Genomic DNA, 15,829 nt, shown 5'->3' with positions numbered 1-15,829 from the left:
ACTGTAGTCTTCAATTAGGTATGTGAACTGCATCTCAATAAAGCAGTTGTTTTAAAAAAAAAAAAACAATGTGGTAAGGGTCAAGGTTTGAGGTCAGAAAGAGAAAACGCAAAGCGATGTGTGATATTTGCTTGGATTCTGATTCAAAAAAGGAGCTGTAAACAACACTGGAATGTGGACTAGATATTAGACAATATTACATTAATTTCTTTGGATGTGGTAATATAGAAGTAATTAGGAAACGCATGCCAAAGTACTTAGGGGTGAACAGATGTGTTATACAAAATTTTATTTTCAAATGGTTCAACAACACAAACAAAACACACCAATAAAGCAAGTCTGGCAAATTATTTCATCTAAACCATGAGTACATACTAGTGTTACTTACTAGTAAATACTAATTTACGATTTGATCACAGTGCCAGCCATTTGAAAGGCACACCAACTCGTAACCATTACTAATACACAAACTTTATGTATTACCTAGTTGCTAGACTGCAATGGTGGAGTACTCGTATATTATTTATTCTTACTCATTTTGATCAACATCCAAAGAATAGTGAAAATAGGGGCGCCTGGGTGGCTCAGTCGGTTGAGCGTCCAACTTCAGCTCAGGTCATGATCTCGCGGTCTGTGGGTTTGAGCCCCACATCGGGCTCTGTGCTGACAGCTCGGAGCCTGGAGCCTGCTCCGGATTTTGTGTCTCCCTCTCTTTCTGCCCCTCCCCCACTCACACCGTGTCTCTCTCCAACATATAAATGTTTAAAAAAAAAAAAAAAAGAATAGTGAAAATAAACACATACTCACATTGTGCTTTTTATCTATTCTTTGAGTAGTCTTCCTTAATTCACCAGATGGGGTCAGAGACGGTTTAAAATAAACAGTTCTATTTGTTGCTATGGAAACCGGCTTCGGGGTCATGAGTCTCTGAACGGGGGGATACTGAGAATCCACCTTATAGGTAATCAGAAATCATAGAAAAAACTTTTTTTTCATATATATCGGTGACACATACCTAAACGTTATCTGGCAATAGCTAATGTGAGCTAGAGACCATGAAAATGCCTAGAGAAATATCCAGTATATGCAAACAAATACTAAAAGGAAAAATGGATAGTAATAGGTTTATATGTAAACCTGTATATAATAAAATTCCAAATAGCTTCAGACTATTTTTTTCTACACTTAATGACTTTTCATAGAAGCAGAAAAATGGAAACTATATTCAAAACTGTTCTACAAATCTAAGTTTTCACATGTTGAATTTCAAATACAGAAACTAAAACTGATTTTGCCACATTTTCCCCAAATTACTCTCTAGATATCCTTCAGCTGGAAATAAGATTATTTTTAAACTAGCTATGAAAATAATTGCTAAAACTGTGAGCAAACCTCTCTCCAAGTTAATTTTCCCCTATTGTTATTTAAAAACCAAACTAAAAGTCTTAAAATTTATTAATAAAACTGTGTTAAGAATTTGAAATCCTAGAGGCACCTGGGTGGCACAGTTAGTTAAGCAGCCAACTCTTGATTTCAGCTCAGGTCATGAGCTCACATTTTGTGAGACGAAGCCCTGCGTGGGGCTCTGGGCTGACAGTGCAGAGCCTGCTTGGGATTCTCTCTCTCTCTGACCCTCCTCCACACACACGCACGCGTGCACTTACGTGCGCGCTCTCTAAATAAACTTAAAAAATTAAAAAAAAAAAAAAAGAATTCCAAATCCTAGAATAAACTGGCATTATTATCTGAGCACACAAGTGTTTTGTCAACAGTCTTTTGCAACACGGAAACACAGTAAAAGTCCTGTTGGTGAAAGAGGACCATAAAGCCAAGAACTTGTACTCTGTCCAAAGACTGTAATACAATGAATACAGTCCTTTCTCTTAGCAGCAGCTGTGAACAACATTGGTTTCCAAGGCAAAGCTCCTGCATACTAGCTCTTCCCTAAATCCTCATCACAACTGTGATCTTATAACTCAATGACAGTCTATTCTGTAGACTGTTACATCTGTGAAACATCTGTGAACTACAATATTGTATTCTGGCCTTTATATGTCTTCACACCCATTAGTAAAACTGTATTGATGCTACACTTAAACATTAATAAGGACTTTTATCAATGAGAACTTGTATTATGGTACAATTTTTTAATTTACTTTTTAAACAATCTAATATAAAACAGGAGTGTGAGAAAAGCAGCCAATGCCATAAATTAATCCCATCGCCATGGCTAATAATGGATTCTCTCTTGCCTGACCACAAACATCTAGTTAATTCTAGATAGTGTTATGAAGTAACACTATCCCTCCCCGAACTCTCAATTTTAGCCTTCTTCTCTGCAGAATTTTAGTAAAAATAATTATAATTTACCAATATCTCACACACAGTTCTCACAATGAATTCAGAAAATTATGATAATTTTAATTAGTGACTTCTGAGGGAAACTGGTGTTGTAGTAAAAGCTTTCACAAGTAAGGATATGGGACTCTGCTTCTCCTGAAGGATACTTAACTAGCCGCAAGTATGACTTACAAAAAATATACCTCTTCAACTCTATCAAGCATTTTAATTTTTCCACAGTAACCTCCAAAACTAATTTTAACCAAATAGAATACACTGAAAGGGTCATCAAGATATTAGAATCTAAGTTATATTTTTTATGAGTTCCAGTATCTTGGAACACTATTTTGACTAATGAAATTCTATTACACACGACAGATTTGACATGTTAATGAGGAAAGTTTAAAAGAGGATTATGCTCAATGAAGGTTTAGTTCACTGAACTTCTATCATTACTAAACATGTCAAGCACTGTCCACTCCTATTTTTATTTATCAAAAAGTCTGAGTCACTCACAGACTACCACGACGCTGAAGATGGAAATGGCAAATAAGCAAAAAGTACTGAGCACTTACTACACATACAGCGTTGTGCTAAGGCAGGCCCTCACAAGCCGCCACAATGTCCAAGGAAACAAATCTTATCTCTCAAACGTGTCCCCTAATGACTATCAAATTCAATTTATATATTTACTAACTAAAAAATAAATACAATAAAACTGCTGAGACTTTAAGTAAATAAAGGCAAAAGAAGTTTTACCCTTTCCCTTTTGGCCTGAAAGTCTGAGGTCGTATCTATTCCACTCCTATCAAGAGGCTGAAAAAGTAAAATGCCATTAGAATAGACTGGAAATTGAGAAAAACAGGACTTTCATCACCAATATATAAAAATGTTATCTCTTATAAAAGGTTTATAAGTCAACTTACAGAATTCAGGGGAGAAGAAACAACAGACGGGATTCTTTTTGCATCCTGTTAATGTTGAAACAATACCAAAATTAAAATTTTTCACAAAAGTCAAATGTTGTTGTATACCTACATTTACTCGTGATTCTAAAAATTTACCGCGAGAGGGCTTGACATCTTCTCTAAAGTTTGCAATATCCGCCGAGCTGTGGAACTGGTCACACCATAGGACTGTGCACTCAGCTGCTTAGCTTTCATCTGCCTTCTGACTGGTGCCTATGAAGTAAACGTTGCATTACCGTTTTGGACCATAAACTCTAAAGCACAGATTTCAGGAAATAAAAGTATTTACAAAACAGAACAGATATCCGAAGAGAAATAGGATTAATGTCCTAACAGGAATTTATCTCTGGATGGTGTCATTATGCCTAAGTTCAACTTTTCTTCTTTACACCTTTTACTGAAAAGCCAATGACTTTTACAATCAGAAACAAGAAAGACAGCACACACCGCACTGAAGATCTGCAACTATGTTAAATGGGAAAAGGGAGATCACTGGTATAAAGTTCTGGCATTAGTTTGACCCATTTATCCCTGATATTTAAATCAAAGAACACTTCTCGTTGAGTCACTGTGTCGTCACTACGTCGTACACCTGGAGCTAATGTAACATCGTGTGTCAACTGTAATCCAACAAAAAATAAACATAAGTAAATCAAAGAACTAAATAAATGAGAACTATATTAAAATATTAGTTATTCTGGGTATTAAATTCCAAGATAACTAAATGAAGAGACTGTAGGCTCTATTGTAAAGGAATTTCGCATTTTTAAACTAATTTCTCAAATTTTGAAATAAGAAAAAATTTTAAATACTCGGGCTATTTCTTAATAACCTTTTAACTTTATTAAAATTGAAGTTAAGGAAAAAAACCTTATAAAGAATAGACAAGTACCCTTTAATACATAAGCAATGTTTACAAATTCCAACTAAAACAGTTCCTTTTCTCAAAAATACAAAAATACGTTACAACATTCCAATGACCAAATGACTACCACAAAGCAAGTTTGGTAATGCTTAATATAAAGATATTATCACAATCGAAACACAACCCAATCTCTACAAATAGCTCACAATATCTGAAAACTTGAACCATAACGACTTTAAATGTTTCTCTGTCCGATACCAAACAATGATAACGTTTCCAGAGTAGCTGCATGATTCCCCATTAGTTTTATTAAGAACTTGATGCCCATTAAGAATTGTTGTTCAAGCCAGAGGCTTGGGCAAACATGAAGCAACATTAGAATTCTCTAGGAAAATCTGATAGTCTGTCCTGTCACTGGATTCTACTGGCCACTGACCACTCGGGGCTTTAGTTTGCTAATCAACAAAATGGAATTGAATTACAGAATCTTTAATATACCTCCCTGCTCTAATACTCTAGGAAAGGAATTATTAGCTTTGTCCCAAACGTCAGCGATAAACATTTGGAAGCCTGTGTTGAGACAGATTCTAAGGGTATGTCACAATTCACCATTAAAAAGTACAGGATTCAAAGTAAGAAAGAAATGAAGAAAAGCAAGAATATACTGAGACTTGGACTATTCTATGAATCACAGGCTTGCATCATCGTATCTACTAACAGGCTGAACTATTATTTTAACTTTAAAAATTTTTTAAAGAATACGATCCAGTTTAAGCTTTAGAAAAAGCTCCCTGTGTAACTCCAACATCTAGTTAACATTTTCTTAAATAACAAAATACTGCCCTTCATGAACACATTCAGAAATAAAACTCATAATTACTGTTAACTACATACATGAAACCATCCTCTAATTAGGAAAACAAGAAACTAAAGACAAGACAGTCTTAAAATATACTTGTTTCTATGCCATTTCTATGTTTGTCATAGACTCATCTTCACAGATTCCCCTCTCCAAGAGTCTACTTACTGAAAGTATAATTACTCCTCCATCTTTAAAATGTCAAAATCTGTAAATGTAAGCACAACACCATATAGACAAAACAATTTCTTATGGCCTTCAAAGAACCCATAGGATAAAATACGGGATGGTGGGATTCACCTTAAACTTATTATCAATTTACAACTGTTCTTTGCTTATATGTAAATACAACTGATTTTGCATAACGACCTTGTATTCTGTAATCTTGCTGAACTCATTAAGTTCTGATAACTTTTTTTGTATTTCTTAGGCCTTTCTATGTGGATAAGCATGTTGTCTATGAATAGGAGTACCACTTTCTTCCTTCGTGCAGTGGGTAGGCCCTGCAGTACAGCACTACACAGCAGCAATGCTAGCAGACAGCCTTGTTCTCTTCCTGGCCTTGGGAGAACAGTACTCTGTTTCTCACCATCAGTATGATGTTAGCTAAAGATTTTCTGTAGATACCATTTATCAGGTTGGGAAGATCCCCATTTATTCCTCAGGCTGCAGGAAATTTTTATTATGAAAGGATGCTGAATTTTGTCAAATGTGTTTTATGCATCTATGGAGATAACCATACAGTTTCTATTCTTTAGTTTGTTTAAATGGTAGCTCACATTAATTTTCAAATGTTGAACTAACCTTGCATTCCCAAGATAAACCCTACTTGATTATGAAATAGTAGCCTTTTTATATATGTTAGATTCTCTTTACAAATATTTATAGAGAAGGTTTGGGTCTGTAATGCCTAAGAAATATTAGTTAGTGGCTTTCTTGTAATGCCTTTGGTTGGTTTCAGTATCAGGGTAATACTGGCCCCATAATATGTTGGAAAGTGTAACCTCCTATTATACGAAAACATATGCATAAGATTGGTATTCTTTCTTTCTTAAATGCTTGGTAGAATTCACCAAGGAAGTTAAATGAGCCTGAAATTTTCTTTGCTGGAACGTATTCTGACTATGTATTCAATTTATGGAACAGACTATTGGAGCTATTTTTTTTTTTTTAATGTTTATTCATTCTTGAAAGACAGAGCATGAGTGGGGGTGGGGCAGAAAGGGAGAGAGGAAGACACAGAATCCGAAGCAGACTCCAGGCTCTGAGCTGTCAGCACAGAGCCTGATGTGGGGCTCGAACCACAAACCGTGAGACCATGACCTGAGCCGAAGTCGGACGCTCAACCGACTGAGCCACCCAGGTGCCCCACAGTCATTTATTCTTAATTAATACCAAATAACAAGAAATACTTAGGTATAAATCTAACAAAATACGTGCAAGGTCTGTGTGATGAATACTACAAAACACTGATGAAAGAAATTTCAAAAACTTAAATAGAGAGACATACTGTGTTCAAGGACTGGGAGATTCAATTTTATTAAGATGTATATTCTTCTCCCTAAATTGACCTTCAGACTCAATACAATTCTAATCAAAATTCCAATAGATTGTAAAAACTGGTAACATGATTCTAAAATTATGAAAAAGTAAATGACTTAGGAAAGTCAAAACAAGCTTGAAAAAGAACAAAGTTGGAGGACTCACATTACCGATTTCAACACTATAAAGCAATAGTAATCAAAAGAATGTAGAGTTGGCCAAAGGATACATAGAAATGGAAAATAATAGAAAGTCAAGAAATAGAACCACATATATGGTCAACTGATTTTCTTTTCTTTTTTTTTTTTTTTTTTTTCCAACGTTTTTTTATTTATTTTTGGGACAGAAAGAGACAGAGCATGAATGGGGGAGGGGCAGAGAGAGAGGGAGACACAGAATCGGAAACAGGCTCCAGGCTCCGAGCCATCAGCCCAGAGCCTGACGCGGGGCTCGAACTCACGGACCGTGAGATCGTGACCTGGCTGAAGTCGGACGCTTAACCGACTGCGCCACCCAGGCGCCCCAATGGTCAACTGATTTTCAACAAAGATGCAAAGGCAATGCAATGTAGAAAGCACAACCTTTTCAACAAATGCTACTAAAAAAATTGGACATTCGTTATGTGAAAAAAAAAATGAATCTTGATCCCTCATGACATGATACATACCATATACAAAAGTTAACTCAAAATAAATCAGAAGCCTAAATTAAAACCTAAAACTGTGGGGGTGCCTGGATCGCTCAGTCGGTTAGGCTTCCATCTCTTGATTTCGATTCAGGTCACAATCTCATAGTTCGTGAGTTCGAGCCGTGCATCAGGCTCTACGCTGAGAGTGTGAAGCCCACTTGCGATTCTCTCTCTCCCTCTCTCTCTGCCCCTCCTATTCTGTCTCTCTCAAAATAAACAAACAAACTTAAAAAAAAAACAAAAAACAAAAAAACTATGGGGTGCCTGGGTGGCTCAGCCGGTTAAGCAACCAACTCTCAACCTCGGCTCAGGTCATGATCTCACAGTTCAGGAGTTCAAGCCTTGAGTCGGGGGGCTCTGTGCTGACAGTGTGCTTGGGATTCTCTCTCCTTCTCTCTCTGCCTCTTCCCCACTCTCTCTCTCTCTCAAAAGAAGATAAACTTTAAAAACACAAAACAAAACAAAACCTAAAACTATAAATCCACTAGAAAACACGGATGAACACTGTGACCCTAGGCTAGGCAAAAATGTCCTACATACTACACCACATGCATGAGGCATATAAGGAAAAAACCCAATACACTAAATGCCATGAAAAGTAAAAACTTCTCTGTAAAAGACTTAAGCCAGAGAATGGGAGAAAACATTTGCAAAACACGTATGTAATAAAGGACTTAATAAAGGTGTAGCATACTCTTAAAACTGATTAATAAGAAAGCGACCCCATTTAAAAATGGGCAGAAGATTTGAACAGATATTTCACCAAAGAAGACACATCTATGGCAAACAGGCACATGAAAAGATGCTCAATTTCACAAATAAAAGCCACGGTGGTGTGGAGATACCACAACATGCCTATTAGAATGGCTAAAATAAGGGGCGCCTGGGTGGCTCAGTCGGTTAAGCATCCGACTTCAGCTCAGGTCACGATCTCACGGTCCGCGAGTTCGAGCCCCACGTCGGGCTCTGGGCTGATGGCTCAGAGCCTGGAGCCTGCTTCCGATTCTGTGTCTCCCTCTCTCTCTGCCCCTCCCCTGTTCATGCTCTGTCTCTCTCTGTCTCAAAAATAAATAAAAAACATTAAAAAAAAAAAAAAAAAAAAAAGAATGGCTAAAATAAAACAATGAAAAACTGATGACAAGTGCTGGCGAGAACACTCTTCCATTACTTTGCTGAGAAAACAGCATTACTTTGCTGTGGAGAACAGTTTGGCAATTTATTAGAAAGTTAAATGTATACTTACTATAAGACCCAGCAGCCAACTTCTGGGTGTTTACCCAAGAGAAATGGAAATAAATGTTCACATAACACGCTTATAACCACTTATTCACAACTGTTCCAAATCACATCAAACCCAAGTGTCCTTTCAGTAGTGAATGGATAGGATAAACAAGTTACAACTCAACAATAAAAGGAACTACTGATATGTGCAAAAATAAAGATCCATTCCAGATGCATTATGCTAAGTACAAGAGGCCAGATTCAAAGGCTAGATGCTATATGGATTAAATTTAAATGACATTCTGGAAAAATCAAAACTACAGGGAAAGAAAGCAGATCAGTGGTTGCCAGAGGGTAGAGGTAGGAAGAGGGGTTGACAACAGAGAGGCACAAGGTAACAATTTGCTGTGATGGAAATGTTTATTCAATACTTTGATTGCAGAGTGCATACACAACTGTATGTATTCTGTTAAAATGCAAATACTCTAAGAAGGGTAAATTTTACTATACATAATTTACACCTCAATTTTTTTAAAAAAGGAATTAATCATCACACTTCCTAAAACACAGACGCACATAACATGCTCACAAGTGTAATGAATAAATATTCACTTAAGTCGAATACAACGTTCAGATAGTCCCTAAATGAAAAGGTATCATTTTACCAAAAAATAACCAAACCAAAACTCCATTGGAGTGCCGTTAATTACTTGACAATTGTTAACGTTATCAGTCCTTCTCCTATTCAAACCAACCTGATACGGTGTGTTTCGGAGTTTCAGTTGTCTTGCAGCAGCTGCTGCCCCACCGTACATTGTTTTTCCAGGATAAAAAGGAGAATCTCCAAGCTGACTTGTTTTAAGGATTGAAGAATTCCCAAGTGACTGCACAGAAACAAAATGATAAATTATGAGCAATAAACACTCAAAACAAATGTGATTGAATCCAATCTTACTAGTACTCACAGGGGAAAGTGTTCCAAAGGCAGACAAGTTGAATGCTGGTTTTTTTGAGCTGGTGGCAGTGTGCTGTGAGAGTGAATGAGTACGTTCAGCCTCTGGGGACCACAGAGGTGGCACTGAAGTGTTCTTTGTAACAGCTATATCTGAAACAAAAATATGTAATGCATAGTTAGAGCACTAATTACAAGGCCCTCAATTTTTATAAACAGAAAATGAAAATTAGAAGTAAGAAAAAACCTATCCCATGAAATTTAACTTTACTACCAAACACCAAGAATACCTTTATCAGAAGCTCTTGAAGAAAAACCACTGGTAGTTGAGATGTTATCATCATCATGTTGAGAGGTAGAATCTTTAATTTCCTTTACAAGGGAAAATCCAGAACTGCCAATTGGGAATGCCGAGGATGTGGAGGGCTGACAGTGTAGTGCAGGAGATTCCAACACGGAGAAATTCATATGGCTCCGATGAAGAGAAGGCCTTGTTAATACATCTGGGTAATTTGAAGAAGTACTAGTTGTTGAGGGTTCTTTAAAGAGTAAAAAAACAAAAAAACAAAAAGGCATTAGTATTATGAATATACAGCTTAGAAAAAGCAATACAGTATCACAACAAAATGGTTTTTGAGAAAACATACTATATAACATCGCTTCAATTCAAGCCACTGAAGCCTCCCATAAGCTCAGTTTAAGCTATTCTTTACTCAAAAAAGGTTTCATCTAGCTGCAATGAATTTACTTAACCTAGTATCAAACTATGTATGTTTCAGGGGTCACATGCAATTTCTAAAAGTGCATGGCTCTTTATTGATATTGATGCTTGAATTGCTACTATAAAACCCGCTCATGAAAAGTAAAAGAAGCTATATAAGTCATAGCAACCACTACTAAAATTGTAGATCTCCCAGATATTTTATATACAGACATAAATCGTTTCTCTAATTATATAATCATGCTATGCATCCAGTTCTATGACCTGCTTTTTCATTTACCAATTTTGTCTCTACATACAGAGCATTCCCTTTAAAGACCACATTGTATGTTATCATGCTAATTGACGCCAATTATTTTGTGATTATTTTCCCAATGTTCCATCGAACATCTATGCACTGGTATCTGCATACTCTTAAGAGTATTCTTTTGGATTAATCCATGGTTCTCTAAGAATAGAAGCACAAAGAGAAATAATTTAAAAAATACTTTTAAGCTTCCCACAAAAATATCTGATTCTGTAAGTCTGAAGTTAGACCCATAAAGCTGCCTGATGTACCCTGAGAATCAATGGGATAAACAATTATATGGAATTGCTCTGCAGGACTCAATCAGAGAGTATGCTCATTTTTGCTTATGAAACATACAGCAATCCTATCAGTTATACTCCCACAAATAGCAAATGACAATGTACATTTCCACCATACTCTCTAACACTGGATATTAACCTTTTCTGATTTCTATCAATCTATCAAATGGCACCATTATTTTATTTGCATTTATTTAAATGAGAGGGATAGTGCGTCCTTCCCTATATTCATTGTTCATTTACACTTCTATTAATTGCTTACTGATATAGTCATTTTTTAATGTTTATTTATCTTGAGAGCGTGCACACCAGCGGAGGAGGAGCAGAAAAAGAGGAGACAGACAATCCCAAGCAGGCTCTGTGCTGTCAGCACAAAGCCCAATGTGGAGCTCAAACCCATGACCTATTAGATTATGACTTGAGCTAAAATCAAGAGTTGGACACTTAACCAACTGAGCCACCCAGCCGCCCCAATAAAAGCTAATCTTTGATCAGTAAGATACTGCAATATGACCTGAAATATTACAACTATTTTTCACTGTTGGCTGAACCTATTCATTTTGTTGATGTTATTTTTTGCAGTACAGAAAATAATTTGTTTACAAGGTTTGTAAACCTTGTAACCTTTGTTTACTTTTGTAAACTTTGTTTACAAAGGCATTTACCATTCCAAGACTATAAGAAATAAAAAATTTTACTGATTTTTTGGTACTGCACTGTTATTTTTATTTCAATATAATATTTAATCTTGAATCCATCTGGAGTCAGTTATGATATAGTAGTGAAGCTTAATTGTTTCCCAAATGGTTAGTCTGTTTACATTCTAAAATAACCTTCTTTTTTTTGTTGTTGTTTATTTTTGAGAGAGAGAGAGAGAGAGAGAGAGAGAGACACAGAGAGAGAGGGCGCGCGCGTGCAGGGGAGAGGCAAAGAGAGAGGGAGACAGAATCTGAAGCAGGCTCCAGGCTCCAAACTGTCAGCACAGAGCCCGATGCGGGGCTTGAACTCACAAGCCATTAGATCATGACCTAAGCCGAAGTCAGACACTTAACCTACTGAGCCACCCCTAAAATAACCTTAAATAAGCTACCTTATAATCACGGAGAAGCCACCACTACCACATAACAAATCCCGAAAGGCTTTTCACCCTCTTCCCCAGTGATGTATCTGTACAATAATGTTTTACCCACTACAACTTTAGAACACATTTAGTAACTGTAAAAGTTACTCCAACCCACCCCCACATTCCCCTTATTCTTTTTCAGAATTTCTCTACTCATTTTCAGGTGTATTTTCAAAAACCTTTAAAATCATTTGTCAAGTTTCCAAGACTCTCAATTAGGCTGGAATGTCTGGGCCTCCAGACTAGTGCTTCTGCTATAATTTAAATAATTATAAAACTGAACAGAATAGGAGATATCTTTCAAACAACAGAAAACGGCACAAGAAAACTCAAAAAGTGAACCCTATCACTACCCAGCTCTCTACCTAGGTATGTTTTCAGACCTGGAAGAAAGAGCTGGAGTCCAAGCACAACACAGCAGGCAGAAATCAGAATTAAGGGCACTGGACAGTAGAAAACTGCAGCGAAGGGCCTCCAGAAGTCCACATGGGTGTGTCCAGAGAGTGAATGGGCTTTCCATGCACAGAGTGAGACCATATAAGGCTTACCAAGTATGAGCTACCACAGAGTTGAGGAAACAAGTCACTAGGAAGCGAGCAATGCTAGGGGGCAAGAAGCAGTGTGGAGGACACAGGAGCCACAGGGTTGCCAGAACTTAGAGATCCCATAAACACCTCCTTAAATCCCTGGCATTCAACCGAGATGTTGGAAAAGCTTCCCCTTGAGACAAAGGATCATGTCCTAGAACAACATGTCCTATGTTCTAGGACATAGGTTTAGACTCAACCTAAAAAGCCACAAGAGAAACAGTTTGGAGGCTAAGTCCTATCACTTTAGGGAATTTAAGAAATCTTGGACCCTCCACAGATGCACAATTAACAAAACATAAAACTAAGTTTACAAAGTTCAAAATGATCAGTAACAACTGCCTGCTCAAACAACAATCAATACTCCTCAGTGGAAGATAACAGCATCCCAAATCTCTACATGTATTTTTCAAAATGACATATATAAGAAAAATGTGATCAACAGTGCAGAAAAAAGTCAACTGGAATTAAACATGAGATAGATGATGCAATTAAAGGCTTTAAAAATAAGTATTTTAGCTATGTTCAAAGTTCCTAACAGACTCATTAAAATGATTTGATTTGGATCACACTAAAGTTAAAAGATTTTAAAAAGGAAGGGATACCATGCCCAGCATTGTTTTCCTACTGACTTTTTTCGTTCAGCTCTCCTTTATGTTTCTCAGTGGAACAAAAGAATTTCTTCTAGAGTGCCATACACTTCTGAAGTTTATTTCTATGTTTTTGTTGTTTGATATTGTAAGTAGGATTCTTTCTTCCTTCATACTTTCTGTTTACTGCTTAAATAAGTTACTGGGGTTTTGTTTTTTGTTTTTCTATATTAACTTTGTGACTAATTTCTACAAATCTCTTATTCTAAACAGTTGTTTGTTTTTTTTCCCCATCAATTGGCTCTCTTGGGTTTTCTGGGTATTATTTTGCTTCCTTCTTACCAATACTTACATGTATACATACATCCTCTTACCTAATTACATCTTTAACATCCAGAAGTGGTGATGATGGGATTCCATTTTATACCTGACTTTAATGGGAATGTTTCTAATGCTTCACCATTACAGGTGATTCTGGCCTTTGGATGACTAACATGTTAAGCAAGCTCTAAATGAAATAAACAATTCTAAATAAAATACATAGCAAATACCTATTAATTATCTACCAGAAAGAAAATAATTACAAGACTTCCACTATATAAATATGCTAACTTATATTAATAATTCCCTCATGATAAACGATTCCTTACATCCCAAGATCAACTCTCCCTAGTGAGTAAGAAGATTCTATTTTTTAACGTGCTGCTGGATTGTACTTGATGCTCTGTAATTTTCTTCCTCAAAGTCTGTCTTCAAAAATACTTAACAGCATAAGCAATAGAAAACAATTCCACACTATTTAGTTTCAAAGTACTATTATACAAAAAATAAGATTCAGATAAAAACACTTAACTAGAACTGGAAGGAAACATCAACATAATAAAAGCCGTATATGAAAAACTCACAGCTAACATCAAACCCAATGGTGAAAGACAGATTTTCCTCTAACATCAAGAACAAGACAGGGATACCTGCTTTCCCCACTTTTATTTAACCCAGTATTGCAAGCTCTAGCCAGAACAGTTAAGGCAAGAAGAAAGGCATCCAAAGTTGGAAAGGAAGAAATAAAATAGCTCTATTTACAAATGATATACCTTGTATGTAGAAACCCCTAAATATTACACACACACACACACCCATTGGAATAAATTAATTCAGCAAAGTAGGAGGTTACAAAATAAGCACACAAAAATGAGCTGTGTTTCTATACACTAACAATGCACATTTTGGAAAGCAGATTAAGGAAACAATTCCATTAACAGCATCAGAAAAAAACAAAAACACTTAGAAATTAACCAAGAAAGTGAAAGACTTGAACAATGAGAACTATAAAACACTGCTGAAAGAAATTTAAGAAGACATAAATGGAAAGACATCCCAGGGGGCTTGCCTGGCTCAATGGGTCCAACTTCGGATTTCAGCTCACCTCATGATCTCATGGTTCAGGAGATCAAGCCCCATGTCAGACTCCACGCTGTCAGCATGGGATTCTCTCTCCTCTCTGTCTCTGCCCCTCCCTTGCTCATGCTCACATGCACACGCTCTCTCAAAATAAATAAACTTTAAAAAAAATGTCTTCAGTAAGGTGGGTGGTTTCAGGATCACCATACAAAAACCAACAGCTTTCCTCTAAATCAGCAACAGTTGGACAAATGGCATTTGTATTTTCTATTTCTAATTTGTATTTTACAATAGCAACAGAACCTGTAAAAAGAACAGAACAGACTTATTTAATACCTGTTCCTGAGTGAGAATATTCTTCCTCCCAGCACCCCCCAATATAATTTCCATCTGTTCAGTTGAAGGGTAGTTGACACACAGTGTTACATTAGTTCCAAGTGTACAACATAGTGATTCCACAGCTCTGTATGTTACCATGACGAGCATGCTTGGGATTCTCTCTTTCCCGCTCTCTTTGCCCCTCCCCTGCTTGTGCTCAGGTACACATGCTCTCTCACACAATAAACTTAAAAAAAAAAAAGAAAGACATCCCATGTTTTTACACCGAAGAAACTAATATTGTTAACATGTCAATACTACCCAAAGCAATCTGCTGGTTCAATACAATGCCTTTCAAAAACCCAATGACGTTTTCTCAAAAATAGAAAAATCCATCCTAAAACTCTTATGGAATCTTCAAGGGCCCTTAATAGCCAAAATAATCTTGAAAGGAACAACAAAGTTGTCAGTTTCACACTTCCTGATTTCAAAACATATCACAAAAAAGTAATCAAATTAGTGTGGTACCAGCACAAAGACAGACATGTAGACCAATGGAAGAGAACAGAGAGCCCAGAAATAAACCCTTACATACATGGTCAAATGATTTTCCACAAAGGTGCCAAGACTACTCAATGGGAAAAGGACAATCTCATCAACAAATGGTTCTGGGACAACTGGAGAGACACATGCAAAGAGAATGGAAGTGGACCCTTACATCATATACAAAAATTAACTCAAAATGGATTAAAGACCTAAAAAGCAAGACCCAGAACTATAAAACTAGAAGAAATCAGAAGCGAAAAAGCTTCATGACATTGGTCTTCACAATGATTTCCTGGATCTGACAGGCAACAAAAGAAAAACAGACATGTGGGACTATATTAAACTTAAAAACTTCTGTGCACTAAAAGACACAATCAACAGAGTGAACGGGCAACTTACAGAATGGTAGAAAATATTTGCCAATCATATATATGATAAGAGGTTAATATCCAGAATATATGAATATGAACTCCTACAACAAAAAAATCAAATAATCTGATTAAAACCCGGGCAAAGAACT

General features: G+C 36.5%; 1 protein-coding gene across 5 annotated transcripts in view; it reads right to left on the bottom strand.

Annotated features, from left to right (window-relative positions):
• NUP153 (nucleoporin 153) overlaps window positions 1-15,829 on the bottom strand; it is an 86,796-nt gene that overhangs the window by 40,251 nt on the left and 30,716 nt on the right. For 4 of the 5 annotated variants that reach the window (XM_019420042.2, XM_019420046.2, XM_019420041.2 and 1 more), the window contains 7 exons: window positions 9,726-9,974; window positions 9,449-9,588; window positions 9,239-9,367; window positions 3,405-3,521; window positions 3,267-3,311; window positions 3,100-3,156; window positions 808-954 (listed from right to left, as the gene is read on the bottom strand). In XM_019420042.2, coding sequence (XP_019275587.2) covers window positions 808-954; window positions 3,100-3,156; window positions 3,267-3,311; window positions 3,405-3,521; window positions 9,239-9,367; window positions 9,449-9,588; window positions 9,726-9,974 — 884 coding nt within the window. The remainder of the gene's footprint in view (window positions 1-807; window positions 955-3,099; window positions 3,157-3,266; window positions 3,312-3,404; window positions 3,522-9,238; window positions 9,368-9,448; window positions 9,589-9,725; window positions 9,975-15,829) is intronic. The other variant, XM_019420044.2, reaches the window with a different exon arrangement.

The sequence above is a fragment of the Panthera pardus genome, unplaced genomic scaffold, assembly GCF_024362965.1.
Source record: "Panthera pardus isolate Hobbes unplaced genomic scaffold, ASM2436296v1 HiC_scaffold_17, whole genome shotgun sequence".
Lineage (NCBI taxonomy): Eukaryota > Metazoa > Chordata > Mammalia > Carnivora > Felidae > Panthera > Panthera pardus.
The sequence above is the reverse complement of the archived record's forward strand: the minus strand, read 5'-3'. Positions and strand labels throughout refer to the sequence as shown.